Below are 15106 nucleotides of genomic sequence, written 5' to 3'. Positions count from 1 at the left end.
TGTGTGAGTGGAGAAATTGCAAAGGGGGAAATACACGAGTGAATGCAATGAATGACTTGGGCACTCTTGACTCCTGCCCCGTGATGAAAATGATCATAGAATTTTGAAGCTGGAAGGACTCAGGGAAACTTACTGTTGTTGGTCCACTTACTCAGGAATCTATCTCTACAAAGTCCCTGGCGGGGGGTCTACAGCCTCCAAGGGACAGGTCATTGTTGCCCTCTGAGACAGCCCTGTCACACCACTGTTAGATACGATCTTACTTATGTCCTTGGGCAGCCCAGTGACACGTCTGGAAACACTCCAGCCCCCTATCAGGTCCCCAGGTGTTCATTTCCATGGATTAAACCCATTAAGTTTCTTGGGTGATGTGGTATCCTCTCATCCTGGCATAAGTGTGTATTTTGTTTCTACTGAAACTAAATTATGATTAGCCTGACATAATTTAATGAGACCCAAGGAGCCAAATGAAGTCATTTGATGTAATGGGTGGTAATTCAATACATTCTCAGTGAAACATCAAAGATTATGTAATGGTTAATATATCTACATACGTTGGTCACACAACCATAAGTAAGGACATATTTGTCTGTCCGACAATGATGTACAACTAAGAAATACTACCAACCTCTACTCAAAACTGTCCCTGGGTCCCACTGCCAAGGACAGAAGTCTGCACCAGAGGGATGACCTGGCCCAATGTGGCCTTTCTGTAGCCTTCCTTGTTTATGATAGAGGTTTTTTGAAGGAAGCAAAGGGTATAAAAGAACTACATTTGGCATTCACAAAGCAATTGACACTTTTATTACTTAACATCACAACCTTATGAGGTAGGCCAGTACAAGTGCTGTCATTTTATAAGTGATTAAGCCAAGACTGAGACTAGGAAATGAGAAAAAGCATGAGCTGCCCAGGGCCAGACAGAAAGCGGGGTTCGAGCCAGCTGAATTCAGAAACCTCAATTAAATTCCCAAACAAAAGAGAACAGGCAACACTGAAAATAAGTTTTATGGATTTCACTTTGAAACAAAACAAGGAAACATTATGGTACCATTAAATGACATTAAAAATCATCTTTTATGGCCTTGATTTTGCCACCAAGGCTTTATTCCCAAAATAAAGAAAATTTAAATAGGCAAACTTATTCCAGGTTAAAAAGTCCATTTACATAGGGAAAAAAATCATGCATTTCATTTTCAGAGATTTTTTTTTTCTTAAATTGGCTGTTACGTTAACCAATTATTATGCCAAAGGGCCTTGTTCAAGTTGCTAAATTTAGTATCACTGATTAGACCCATTCTGGTTCACAGGGACATTCTACCGAAATAGATTCTTAGCATTTTATAACCCTCCTACATTTTCGCAGAAGAAAATCCGGAACACAGGAAGGTATCATTTCCCTACACAAAATACTCATCTTCATCGTCATCAAAAGGCACTTGGTTAAGTCTCATCGGCACATCCAGCGTACATCCTCCCGGGTGTCCTGACAGCCCCCAGCAGAGCTCCTCAACTTCATCATCTTGAATTAACCAGTCTCCCCACCTGGCTTTCTCCAAAACACACTACCCACGGTGCCAAGCTGATGCCCCTCACAAGTGGATGCACCCCTCAGCTCCCAGCCCCCTGAACTTCACCTCTTCCCATGAACATCCCCTCTTTCTCCTCCATGCTGGCCACCAGCCCTTTGGGGGCACAGCCCACCCGCCCTGGCCCTGGAAGCCACTCTGCTCAGAAACAATTTCATCCCTGCACCTGGGGAAGGCCCTTTCCCACGCTCTGGGCATGCTCTGGGGCTCTTGGCCAATCACAGCCCCCACAGCCAACCATTCAGCCACTTTGGGCCAATGAGAACGCACACAGTCTACTGGGCTGCTCGGGACCAATGGGCTCCAGGACGCCGGGGCTCAGGCCACGCCCAGCGAAGGTAGCGGGGCTTGGGTCCCTGGTGCACCTCTCCTTCTGCCCTCTGAGTTCTGGCCAACTGCTTTGGCCCCTAAGGGCTGACAGAAGGGACAGGGGTAGGCCTTAAAATGTTTGCTCTCCAGGGCCTGGAGAAAAGGGCTGAGGGTCAAGATGGAGGATCTGGGGCAATTTTCTGACTCTAGGGCCTGGGGAGCCTGAGGAGGCCTGGAAGGCGGTGGTTGATTTGAAGAGAACCACGTGGGTCAGCAGGCACTACTGGGAAGCACCAGGTGTAGACTAAGTCGTTCGTGGTTCAGCTTGGCGCCCCTCCTCCGCAGAAGCGCAGTCCTCCGCCCTGAGTTAGTTAATAACTTTATCTTCGCCAAACAAGCTCCAAGCTTTATTCCCTCCTTATTTCTATTCAGTTTTACCTCACATGGTCTTCCCTCCCTTCATTTTCTGCTTCTGAAAATCTGCTTCTCCTCCAAGATGCATTTCACATGCTTCTCTGTCTTACAGGTCGCCTACCCTCGCCACAGGATGTGCCGTCCTCCCCCTCCCATTGCAGCGTCAGCTCCGTAACATGTCTGTGCCCTAGTACAGGTATTTACACGCACGGATTATTCTACGAGTTCCCGGCAAACACGTCTTTACTTTGCATCCACTGCAGTAGGGTTTTCCCATCCCCCTCCCTTAAACTACAGGTTTCAGCTCCTGGATGGGAAATTTTTGAAAAATAGAATAGAAAATATCAAAGCACATCTCTCATAATATGGGTGTTATTTCAAGACACTTGTTTCAGTTATGAGTACGTGTGCACACAAATGATGTAGTGGGTTGCAGTGTTAAAAAAACTTGTACTGTGAGTCATGGTCTAAAAGGTTTGAAAGCTACAGCTCTCTGGTACCTAACCTAGAGTGACGCCTAATATTCTCTGTGAATGCTTACTGAATTGAACAAACTGATGAGTGTGATACAATCCATTAGAATTTCAAAGATTCCACTTTGAAAGAATATAAATTATAATGCCTATTGGAACAAAAGAAAATGGATTCTGGCCTATGTGAAGCTGGGTGGAGGGGTATAGAGTGGGGGGTAGTAGAGAGAGATCCAAATATTTACTGTTGTATTTCTATAGACTTTCTCTCCAGTAACTAAAATGTGTCTATATTTAAGGAAGATTAAATACAATTTTGCCTAAGTTCACTTTGGAAAGCTCTTCTCATTCACTGAAACCACCTCGTGATTACAAAGTTCTGTATCTTTAAAATATTTGGTATAGGTAATTCCACCATGATTCATAAAAGGATCTTTCAGAGACACCATGAAAGCCTTTGTTCCAGTTCTTTCTTTGCCCAAGATGCCGCTACATCCTCTCAATACCCCACCCCCACCGTCTGTAAAAATGCCATTCATCTTCCAACGCTTAGTTCAAAGGCCACCTTTTCCATGGAAGCCTTTTTTTTTTAAACTCAATTTTTCCTCTTTCCCTCCTCCACCACCACCTCCCCCCTCCCCACCCTGGTCCCAAATATGGTCTTTTTCTTTTCTGAATCACCAGTGTTGAAACCTTCCTTTTGTATGTGTGTACTTGTCTGGTCCCCACTAGACAATAACCCGCACCATCCGTGTTTCCTCTTCTCTGTAACCCCTCCAGCAACCAGCACAAGGTCTGGTATTTAAGAGATGATCAATAAAATTTGTTAAGCGAATAAGTGAAAGCAACCATTACCCTGTTAAAAGGGATGGTCATTATTTTAAAGACCCTGAGGAACAGCTGACATGCCCAGCAGCTGATCAAAAACTGGTGGAGGGCAGGAAGGAGAGCCAAGGGGCTGGAGCAAGAGTTTGAGAGGTGGTTCTGCTCCTCTGGACGTTGCCCCTGGAAACGCACTGAATCCCCAACTCTTCCAGGACTCAGCTCTACCGAGTGAAGTGGGGGAGCTGCGTGCAGAATGAATGCCTTCACCTCGGTCCACATTCTTCACTTTTGCTTCAAACTGGAAACAGGAAGTGGAATCAGAGGTGGGAATGAGGGCAACCCTTCTCAACTTCAAGGCAGGGCGAAAAGAAAAGTTGAAACAGCTATCTGATAATTCAGGCTCTAAAGCTCCCCCTGCCTTGAAAAATAAATATAAAGGTTTCTCAGGGGTGGGGTAGGAGGGAGAAGGGTGTGCAAGGAAGCAGAGAAGGTTACGTTCAACAGTACGGGGCTTTTCTCTTCATATTGTCCCCACAGCCATTTGGGGACACTTCCAGTGACCACTAGACTAAGCCAGCCCATGTTCAAAGCCACAGTCACGACTAACAAAGTGCAATTTGTCTTATTGGAAAATGACACCCACCAATTAGAAAAAAAAATTGTTAAAATACCATTCTCTTTTGCCATGAACCTGTACTTTCCCCTACCCCCTTCCAAAGAAAAGTGTTTTTCTAAGATGAATTACAGGAAGAAGTTTTTAGTGGTCTTCATTTTAAATTTATATACATTTTATAAGTTAATTTGAATAGGGAAGCAGTCATAATTTCCTAAATCATGATGTTTTGTTTCCAAATCTTTAATTTTAGATTAATATAATTAATGCTCTGACCGTCTCTTTCTTTGATATTGTAATAGCAGAACTCTAACTTCCGGTCCATCAAAGTTTTGTTCTGTATTTAATTTCAGCACTGCTCTCATAAATTGGGAAACATCTGCAATATTATAGGAAATATTTGGATTTGAAGTTAGAAGACTGAGATTTGAAGTTAATGCTTGGTTTGAAGATGGCTTCCCCCACTTCTAGATGTGTGACCTGGGGCAGGTTACCTATCCTCCTCACCCTTGATTTCCCAATCTGTAAAATGGGAATAACAACAGTACTTGCTTGCTTCTTAAGGTTGTTGTGAGGATTAAATGAGCTAAAGCATGTAAGGTTCTTAGAAGAGTGTCCAGTAAATGGCTGTTTGGCAAATGTTAGTTTAAAAGTTCTGCTGTCATTTGTTTCATGGTCTCAGTAAGGTCATTTTACAGTTCAAAGCCTCCATTTCCTCGTCTGTAAAATGAGACTACTACCACTTTCAGGATTGTTATAAGATTCATTTTTTTTAAATGGGGGGAGGGGATTACATTTATTTATTTATTTATATTTGGAGGAGGTACTGGGGATTGAACCCAGGACCTCATGCATGCTAAAGCATGGGCTCTACCACTTGAGCTATACCCTTCCCACTATTATAAGATTCAAATAAGAAAACAATGGATGTGAAAGCACTCAAATGTTAATTGTTTCGGGTCACCTATAAGCTTAAAAGTAAACCATAAAAATTAAAAACTTAACAACTTAAAAGTCAACCATAAAATTGAGTTAGAAAATACCATCCAAAAATCCACCCATGACTGAGAAAACGTCTGTTTGAGAAATGCACATTCAAGGAATTTGGTTTATCTTCAGCTGATCAGAAATATATAAACTTTAATAAGATGTAAATTCTACATCTGCACACTAGAAACACTCCCTCAGTCAAGCCAAACTCCTACTATATTATAAGCAAGAAAGCCTGAATGGTTTCATAAGCCAAAGACAAATTAATGGACTGATTAAAATCTGACTGCATGTACAGCAACTTTAAAAAAATGCTTGTCTTTTAATTTTAAAAAATAATAAAAGTACTGTGGCTAATGTAAATTTCAAGTCAATTCAACAGTAACTGTGCTCCAGGTAACTCAGCTGGGAACTGAGGATGCAGAGGGAACGAGAGCTCAGGCCTGTGCTGGAAAAGCCACGGAGTATGGCTGTTAATTGCAAAATATTACTCATAAAAGTCATAAGGGGGCTTCAGTTTGAGTCAGCAAGCAAGACGAGCAGCATAAGAATCTGCCAAAACAAAAAAAGTTCTTCCCTTTGACTGAAAAACTGCCTCTTAAAAGCAAAAGTCACTTTTAAAGCACAGTTCTTACCTGCAAACCTATGGATTTTGCACCAGAAACCAACATTTCTAAGTGCAAACCTGTAAAGTCATTGGTATCTGTAAATGAAAGGCTGAAATAACCCCAGGAGCAACAACACAGTAATTAGCAACTTTTATAGAGTAATAACATGTTTCATATTCTTTCTACACTGGCTCTTTGAAGTTTCCAGTGTAATATATAAAAGTTTTATTACATTAGGGCCCATCCTTGTGTACTTTATAGGCGCCAGTATTATGCAGAGCAAGCTGTACTTAATCGTCCTCAGATCGTATATAAGAAACTGCCTGATAAAGCACTAGCCTTGTGTCCACTTCAGTCTGTTACACCTGGCTTTAGGAAGATAAGTGACTGGAAGCCTAAATCCCCAGAAACATACACAGCCACATATCATCTATATGATCTATAAATCAGAAAGCAGTTTAGCTTTAAAATTGCACATTGCATATTCATGTGCACACCACTTGCAGCTTGAAACACATGTGAACTCTTTACTGAATTAAAGAAGAAAAGGAAAGAAAGAAAGGGGAAAAAAAAGCCCACAACTCAGCTCCACAATAAGCGATTACCAGAGGCAGAACAGAGTGCAGTGAAATGCTTGTTCCACAGATGTTCATCCCCGTAAATATTAAAACATAACACAAGTTCCTCCAGGAATACGCAGGCAGTAATCCTGCCACCCGAATAGGGGTGGTTGGAAACATTTAGGAGATGGGGGGGGGGGTTGGTTAAGAGGGATGTGAAAGCAGCCAATGGGATTTTTAAGACACCCGCAACTAGAGTTAAACTGCTTCAAGCAGCGCCTTACCTACAGCAGCTCCTCAGTGTGAAACCCTGGAGCAGCAGAACCCGGAGTGCTCCCCCGGCCGCCCGCTCCCCCGGCTTCGAGCCTCGAGCGCGGAATAAAGGGACACACGGGGCGCCGGTGGGCTGGAGCCGGGAGAGAAGGAGGGTAACCGTGGAGAGGCAAGGTGTGAAGAAAGGGCCCCAAGGAACTGTTGAACCTCGAGGAAATGAGTCCCCCAGAGCCAGGGCCTCTGGAATTCCCTTATGGCCAAACACTCGCCCCCTGCCCTCAGGTTCACTTTCCATCTCGGGTGGGAGTGGGCGGGCGAGACATAAAGGATGCGGCCGCCAGGACCCGGCGCAGCCAGGCAGCAGGCTGGAGCATCCTCTCAGGGCACTTCGCAGCAGCCCTCGCTCCAGGAGGTCTCCGGTGTGAACCGGGGACTCTCGGAGAAGAGGGAGGGGCGCAAACGGAGGGAAGGGAGGTGAGAGGGACAAGGGAGGTGAGAGGGACTAGGGGGCCGAGGGGTGGATCCCTGGGCACTAGTGACACGTTCTAGAAATCGGTCCTTTTTCTCTCCACGGCTGCGCTCTGCCCCTGGCTCCCCAGAGCACCGGCCCCCGGGCTGAGACGAGCAGCACCAGGGGAAGGGCACAGGAGAGGGGGCCGAGAAGCCGGGCAGGAGGCCGGGCCTCCCCACGGGGGAGGCAGGAAGGAGCCGGCGCGGCGGACGCCCCCGATCCACCCCGCCCCCACGGCGGCCGGCCGCCCGAGCCCCCGGCCCAGGTGAGGGCGCGCGGGCCGCCGCGGCCGCCCCGCCGGCCGGCATGGGGACTCACCACAGCGACTCGAGGTCCCATTCCTGGAGCAGGGCTAAGTCGAAGCTGTCCATGGTGGGAGGTGTCAGCGCCGCCGCCGCCGTCGCCGCCGCCGCAGAGCCTCGGGCCGCCCGCGCGCTGCAACGAAAGGCGCCGCTCAAGGTGCATCCCGGCCGCGCCGGAGCGGCCGCCGCCCGCCCGCCGCCCGCCCCCGGCTCGGGGCTCCCGGCGCCCCCCTCCCGCCCCCGGGCCGGCCGCCCGGGCGGCAGCGGCGGCGGCCGGTGCACTCACCCGCTCGCCGGCTCGCGCAGGCACACTCAGCAGAGAGCGGCGAGCTCGCCGCGCCGCCGCCTCGCCCCCCCCCCACCTTCCCCTCCGCGCCCGCCCCTCCTCCCGCCCTCGCGGCGGCCCGGCCCGGCCCGCTGCAGCCGCCGCCGCCGCCGCCGCGCCGCTCCGCGCCCGCCCGCCCGCCTTTCTCCTCAGGGAGGCGCGTGTGCGCGGGCGAGGCCGAGACGCGCGCGCGCCGTGAGCCCCGCGCCGCGCCCGCCCCGCGCGCCCCTGCGCTCCCCGCGCCGCTCCCCGGGGTCTCGGCAGCTCGCAGGCCTCGCCGCCCCGCCCGCTCCGACCCCTGCCGCCCACCCGGCCTTCGGCCGCCCGGGGGCGCCCGGCGCGGGGCTGAGAGCCGGGGCGAAGGGCAGGCGGCGACGCGGAGGGCCGGGGATGCTGAGCCGGCCCGGCCTGCCGCATCTGCTGCCCCGGTCCTCGCCCGGCCCCGCCCGGCCCTCCCCGGGGTGCACGCACTTCTTGGGGGGCGGGGGGGCGGAATCTGCCGGATCCCGCCGGGCGCCCCCGCGGGCGGTGGGGAGGCTGCAGACCCGGGTGGGTGCTGGGAGATGCCCGGGCCAACCCGGGCGCCGGGAGAGTTTGCCGTGCAGCCGGCAGCAGCGCCGTAAACAAACCGTTTAAAATATCTGGAGTCAGTTAAGTGAAATAAAGGGGAAACAGAGACGAAACCTCTTCTGAGGGACCTGCAGTTTGGCCTGCAGTGGGGTTCCCCGCCCAACCCCAACCCGATCCTCCAGCTGGCCGGACCCTGGAAACCCCGCTCCTTTCTGTTTATTTCTTCTAGGGAAGGGGGAAAGGCCTCTGGGGGGTAGACTGCGAATTCCCAGCGCTATCTCCTGTCTGGGGAGTGGCACACTGTCAGCTAGAAGGATGACAAGAGTGTCACCGCATCTTCTGAAAATCAAGTTATTATTATTACTTCCGTGAGTTCAAAGAACATTTCCCCCTCCCTTACTTGTACAGACGTACTGAGGAGCCGGAGCCTAGAACAGGACCAAAGCTCCAATTCTCCGCAGCTGGCCAAAACCCAGAACCCCTCTTTTGTCCCCTGACTCTCCAGTCCTCTGGGCCACAGTTCTGGGAGCCTCGCTGGGGATTCCAAAGACTTCCTGGAGAGAACAGGACAGGGTAGTGCAATGTCCCATTACTTGCACCAAACCCCCTAGTTCCTGCTGTGAGGGAGGCCTTTCTGGTAATGTCCCCTTTGTTCATTCTAGGCAAGAAGAACCACTGACTGCGGCCACCAGAAATCTAGACCCTTGGGTAGAAGTCACAGTCCCTCCACCTGGGGCAAGCCTAGGAGTCACCCTCTCGACCTCCCTGACCTCTGAATGAGAATTCACAAACTGAGTCTGGAGAACATGTTGGAGAAGAAAAGACCAATGAGAATTCCTTCCTATTTGGGGTTGGATTACACAATGCTCAGCCCCCCTGCCTTCCCCCAGCTCTGGAGTCAGCCTTCCTTTATTATATCCATAACTAATGTGCAAAATGTAAAACAGGAAATTAAGGCAGAGTGAGCATCAATGTAGTATGAAGGAAAAGGATTGTCATTTTACATGCTGACAACTCCCAGCCCCTAAAAACCTCCCTCATTAGCTGAAGGTAGTAACAGGGCCACAAAAGAACAAAGGGAAAGTAAAGGGAGAAAGCACAGGTGTGAAGGACTGTCTTCCCAAATCCCAGTCTACGATGTATTTGGAGAGAAGTGGGGGGAAGCTGTCTTCTTAACAACTCCTTAGCATAAGCCTTGTTGGAAATGTTTGCTCTGGCAAAAGTGAGCTGGCTGAGACATCCAGACAGTGTTCCCAGGAACAAAGGATGGGGGTGGAGGGTGGAAGGGAGCGGGAGGAACAGCCCCTCTCTGGAAGGACTGCAAGTTCCACTCCCCGACAAGACAGGCATCCTGTCCCTCTGCTCACGGCTGCAGCCGGGAAGCTTCTCAAGAAAGGAGACCTCCCACCCTTTGCTGGGAGACCTGGCTTTCCTTCCAGTCCCACCACATCTGTTTACACAACGGCGGGGGTTGAAGCACAAACATAGCCATGTTTACTGGGACTCCCATCCTGGGCTCGAAGCTCAGGATACAGATCTGCCCTCACCAGGGAGGCTGCGGCTAAATAGATGGTCCTGGAAAAGGCAAGGGAGGAAGCTCTGGGGCTTACAGAGCTGGCAGAGGGGTTCACTCTTAAGGGGCCTCGCCCCACAAGCCATGTAGGAATGAGTAGATTTCTATTCAAATTTAAACATTGGGCCTTATGTGAATACATGAGCGTACTTGAGCCTAAAGCAGTTTTACTGAAGGTAATAAACATTTTTTCTTCAGGAATAGCTCATATTTCCAGTTTGGGGCCTTGAATACAGGGGACGTTGCATGAATTCTTTTATTTCCATTGTATGTTTTTGTGGATCGTCTCCAGTTGGAGCATAGGGGCTTTTGAAGAAACCCATATAATCTTGTCAATGCCATTCTTATGAAGTTGACATGGACATAAATCTAAATTAATACTAGTTACAGGTAAAATGTAGAACAGTTAGCGAGAGCTTTTATAGGGTGATCTGTTTATGACTCTTCTTCACCTGGTTTATTAAGATGTTCTCAGTATCCTCCAGCCCCTGGGTACACATACCAAAACAAGCACTTAATCTAGTTGTCAAAATTTTAAATCCTTAATAAAAAGCACGCACACACACACACACACACACACACACACCACACACACACACACACACAAAGGCATTTCCTGGGATTCAAATGCCAGAACTAAAAGGGAAGGTTTTTTTTTTTTTTGGTATTTATTTATTTTGGGGTAAAGAATTAAGAGGCTGCCAAAGTTAAAGATAAAAAAAAAAAAAACCTGATGTTTCCTATGAAGCTGATGTAGCATCTGTGCATACTAAAGGTCTTGAGACCAGAGAGGCTTCTCTCCCGAGATAAATGAGACAGTACTACAGAAAGTGGAATGAGGGCGCCCAGCTCCGGAGAGCCGCTGGGGGAGGTGGCTAAAATGAGAAGGGCTCCTGGGGTTCCTGGGGCAGGTTTGCTTCTTTGGGCTGCATTTCTGAAGGAAAGGGACTCACGAAGGAATCCTCCTCAGCCTGAGACAGGCAGGCATGCGCACTTGCCCGCTCACCAACCATCAACCTGGAATTGGAAACCTCCTCAACAGACCCAGAAGCAAATCTGTGTTATCCAACTGAGATCTCCCTTTGGATACAAATTGAGAGAAAGAGAGACCTTGCCTGGCTTTATTAATTCATGCCTTGTTCTGAAGATGTGCATGCAACTCAGACGTCTTTTGTGACCAGGTGGAAATTTTCCTTTTACAGTCCCACCATTCCACTGGCCAGGAGCCAGCTGTGCAGGTGGTCCTGCTGGAAGGTGATGGGAGCCCTGGTGCACCTCCACCAGCGCTGTCTTCTTTCTTTTCTTTTCTTTTTTAAGGGAAGTATTGGGGATTGAACCCAGGACCTAGTGCACAGTAAGCGTGCTGCTCTACCCTGCTGGCTCTGTTCTCACTACCCCTCCTCTCCTGGACAGTACGCAGTCTGCTTCTCCTACCTGACGCTTCTTGGGTGTTTGTAACTGTGTCTAGGGATTATGGGATCAGCCCTCTAGGCTTTCTGCTTGCAAATTACATGCTAATATGTCATGCCTCGGGACAGCTTGGTTTTAATCCACCTAGGAGTTCAGGTGTCTTCCAGCCTTTCCCTCTCCACTGCTATCTCAGAGCGGTTCTAGTCTGGGATCTGAGGTGCCTTTCTTGTTCTATTTTTTTCATCGTTCACCAGGTCCTGAGCAGATGGTATGGCTGTGCTGGCTGTCATCACTCCTCCTATGTTTCCATGGAAACACGGGGCATAGGGACCATCTCTGCCTTGGGCTCTCTGGCAGTATCCTCTGGCGGAGAACTTCAGCACTCTGGCCCCCTCCCCCTTGCCTGCCCACGTTCTGGAAAGTTTGAGAACCTTCCACCAGGGTCATTTCCAAGATCATCTAAGGACATACTCCCCACAAATGGTGGTGAACTGGCTAGGAAAGGGAGTGGAGGGGAGGAGTGGTGCCAAAACCCCACTTGCGTGGCTGAGGCTGAGTTGCAATGGTGGCATTTTTGGACTGTATGTCCCCTCAGCTAGATTCCATGCTGCGATGGCAAAAGAGATACTCCTAAGGTTATATCTACTCGTCAGGCAAGACATTCAACGCGTGTTAAGAATGTTACTGATGGTTTACACTTTGCTGTTACTCTGCTCCCTCCATAAGCAGCCTTTTTTTCTTTTCTTTCTTTTTCTTTCTTTCTTTCTTTCTTTCTTTCTTTCTTTCTTTCTGTCTGTCTTTTCTGTCTTTTCTTTCTTTCTTTCCTTCCTTCCTTTCTTGCTTTCTTTCTTGCTTTCTTTCTTTTTCGGTACAAAATCATGTTTTCCCTAGGGCCTGTACCTTCCTCAAAGTTTCCAGCATCCTCCTGCCTACATAATTCACTTATATAGCTACCAAGACATTAATTAGATTCAGAAGTCTGTAGAAACAGCAGAGCTGGGCAGGTCAGAGGCCAGGCAGGGCAGAGAAAAGAGCGGGGAAAATGACCCTTGGGAGAGAGTAAGGAAGCAGAGGGAAATTTTTCATGCCATTCAAGTACCAAACGAGACAAAGATAATTTCAAAATGTGGTCAACTACCATAACATTGTTTAGAGAATTAAAGTATTGTCCAATTAAAGAGTCCTTTAGAAAAAAAAAAAAAAGGTCGATTCAGTGTAAGAATTCATGCAAATGTATGTTTGGTGTGAGTTGCTCCTTACACATCTGCTACAATAGTCCAGTATGTGAAGCTCACCGAATTTTTAAAAAGGAAAGAAACAAAGCACATGTACTGAATATGACAATGCAGGCAGAAAAGGCCTAGACGATTCATAAAAGTGGATCAGAAAAGTAATTCCTATCACAGATCAGGTACTTCCTGCCATGCTGACCTACTTGGGGGATAATCTCATCATTTGCGATATGAGAAGTTCCCCTGGTGCTGGTAACAAGAACCAACCGTCCTGACTTAAAGCTTGATATTCCCCTGGCTCTTAGCTGTGCTTCTTTGAGATGTGCACTGGCCAGCACGCAAGACTCAAGGACTCTGAACCTCTGAGAACAGGAAATAAGTCATCATAATGACAGCGAACATTTCTGTATTATGATGTACTGGGTACTGTTGTAACTATCAACGCTGTTTATTCCTCCTAAAACCACACGAGGTATGTTATCTCGTTTTTATTGTTTTTTATTTTACGTGTGAGTAAACTAAAGAAGAGATAGGTGTCACAAACCAAAGAGGGGCAGATCAGAGATTGGTTCTAACGACCACAATACCCCACCACCTCCCATGACTATTGCTGGAATTGTCTACAGCATTGACACATTCTCGTGCCTGCAGGGGCTTAAATCATGCATGTGATGCAGACCTCATCAGAAGGGGAGAGAGCCCTCTCCCACTTTCTGTGCAATCTTTCTTCTCCTAGTGTGGCCCCCGAGTGCTGCTGTCCCACACCGAGGGTTGGCCCTCCTTCTGTCACGTCTCAGGTCTTCCCTTGCAAAATGAGAAGACTGAGATGGACGTCTTTTTTTGTCTCTGTCAGTTCGAAAATGTTAAGGTTTTGTCTTTAGTTACCCCTCCTGAGCACTGCCAGGCAGGAATCTCTGGAGGATGTCAGAAGAGCCATAAATCTTTTCTTGTTTAAAGATAGGACCTCCTCCTTGGCTTCACCACATCTCAAGATGTTGGTCTGTTCCAAACAGGAGTGCTTGCTGTTTTCGTTAAGTGTTAATGGACAGTCAGACCAACACATCCAGCAGGAAGAGACCTAGCTTAGGCCTGAGGGGAAATGTACGTGGGAAGGAAGTCACAACAGAATCTTTTCTCTTTGGCACCAGAGAATATTCACGCGTGGAGCTGATGGTTCCCACAAAGCCCCTGGAAGACCCAGAAGTTGCAAGTGGACCAATTATGGCTCATGTCCTGAAGACAGAGAAATTTCATAATTATATCTTGATGGTTCAGCATCGACGGGCTAAGGACAGCAGTGTAAGATGCTCACAAAGTCTATCAGGTAGTGACGTCTATAACTCAAGTCCATAGTGGAGGTCCTGCCATCTAGACATAGAAGAAAGACAGAGAGCAGGGTCTGCATCATCAGAAGCTTGAGACAAACATGTTATGTCATCACTGCTGGTTGCCCACCCCGTATCTATCTGCCCTCTTCTCTACTAACAAAATCTAAGTTTGGGGATGTGATGAGCCCAACTTAAATAATCATATTTTCCAGCCTCTACTACAGCAAGAACTGGGCATGTAACACAGTTCAGGCCAAAGAGACATAAGCTTAAGTCAGCTGGAATTTCTTGGAAAGTTTCACGTTCCCAGAAAAGGCAGCATTTCCCCTCTAGGTCACTTTCTCCTTTCTGTGCAGAATGCAGTAGAAGACCCGACGTGGTACAGTCATCTTGGACCTTGAGGGCAAAACCCACACACTGAAGTTGGCAGATCTGAAGTTAAAAGGAGGCCCTGTCCTTAATGGTTTCTTCACATAATTGTACCATCTTTGAACTGCCTACCTAGCTCAGGACTTTGGAGGACAAAATAAGACCCTATTTGGCTAAGCCAGTATAATCATGTATTGCTCATTATACCTAACTCACAGAGAAGTCATGTTCCCTCCAGTGTGTTCTGTACATGGCCACATATGGTCAGATCTACCAGATGTCCCAGACTACATGCCCCCAGCAAGAGCAACACTATAATGTGATTTGGAAAAGCCTATGTTTTCTTTCTTAAATATAATCTTGCCTTCTGGGTTCCCTCCAATTGTAAGAAGGTCAATTAATAAGAAACCCAGGCTCAGTTGTCTGAGGACTGATGACTCTGGCTCCAGCCTTTTTTATTTTTTCAATATTCCATATTAATAATTGTTTCTTTATTGTCATGTTATTTATTAACCCGGTTCAGGCACTGTTGCTTCCTCACGGGGGATACTAGGAAGTCTCATTTCTGCCAGATAGCGCAGGAACAGTAAGAGTCAGCCTTTCTTGTATCCTTGCCGCATATACAAAAAAAAATGCATGTTCCAAACGCTGTCCTTGTTTCTACCAGTAAGCTAATTACCACTGTATGAAGCTGATTTACTTCAGAAGGAGTTTAGAAAAACAACTAATTAAGTACAGTATTTTGAAAAATAAACTAGATTACAAGGTTAGAACCCTATAATGAAATTGCCGAAGCTTGAAAGTTGGGAGAAACCATAAAGGCTTTCTCTCACTA

General features: G+C 47.7%; 1 protein-coding gene across 6 annotated transcripts in view; it reads right to left on the bottom strand.

Annotated features, from left to right (window-relative positions):
- Positions 1-15106, bottom strand: part of AFF3 (ALF transcription elongation factor 3) — a 493384-nt gene that overhangs the window by 448485 nt on the left and 29793 nt on the right. For 4 of the 6 annotated variants that reach the window (XR_010378788.1, XR_010378787.1, XM_064481854.1 and 1 more), the window contains exons 2-3: positions 7481-7597; positions 6663-6784 (exon numbers count right to left, since the gene is read on the bottom strand). Coding sequence is in view for 4 of the 6 variants with exons in the window: in XM_064481854.1 (XP_064337924.1) it covers positions 6663-6784; positions 7481-7501 (143 nt within the window). In the remaining 2 variants the exon portion in view is untranslated. The remainder of the gene's footprint in view (positions 1-6662; positions 6785-7480; positions 7598-15106) is intronic. The other 2 variants (XM_064481855.1, XM_064481856.1) reach the window with 1 other exon arrangement.

The sequence above is a fragment of the Camelus dromedarius genome, chromosome 33 (genome assembly GCF_036321535.1).
Source record: "Camelus dromedarius isolate mCamDro1 chromosome 33, mCamDro1.pat, whole genome shotgun sequence".
Classification (NCBI taxonomy): domain Eukaryota; kingdom Metazoa; phylum Chordata; class Mammalia; order Artiodactyla; family Camelidae; genus Camelus; species Camelus dromedarius.
The sequence above is the reverse complement of the archived record's forward strand: the minus strand, read 5'-3'. Positions and strand labels throughout refer to the sequence as shown.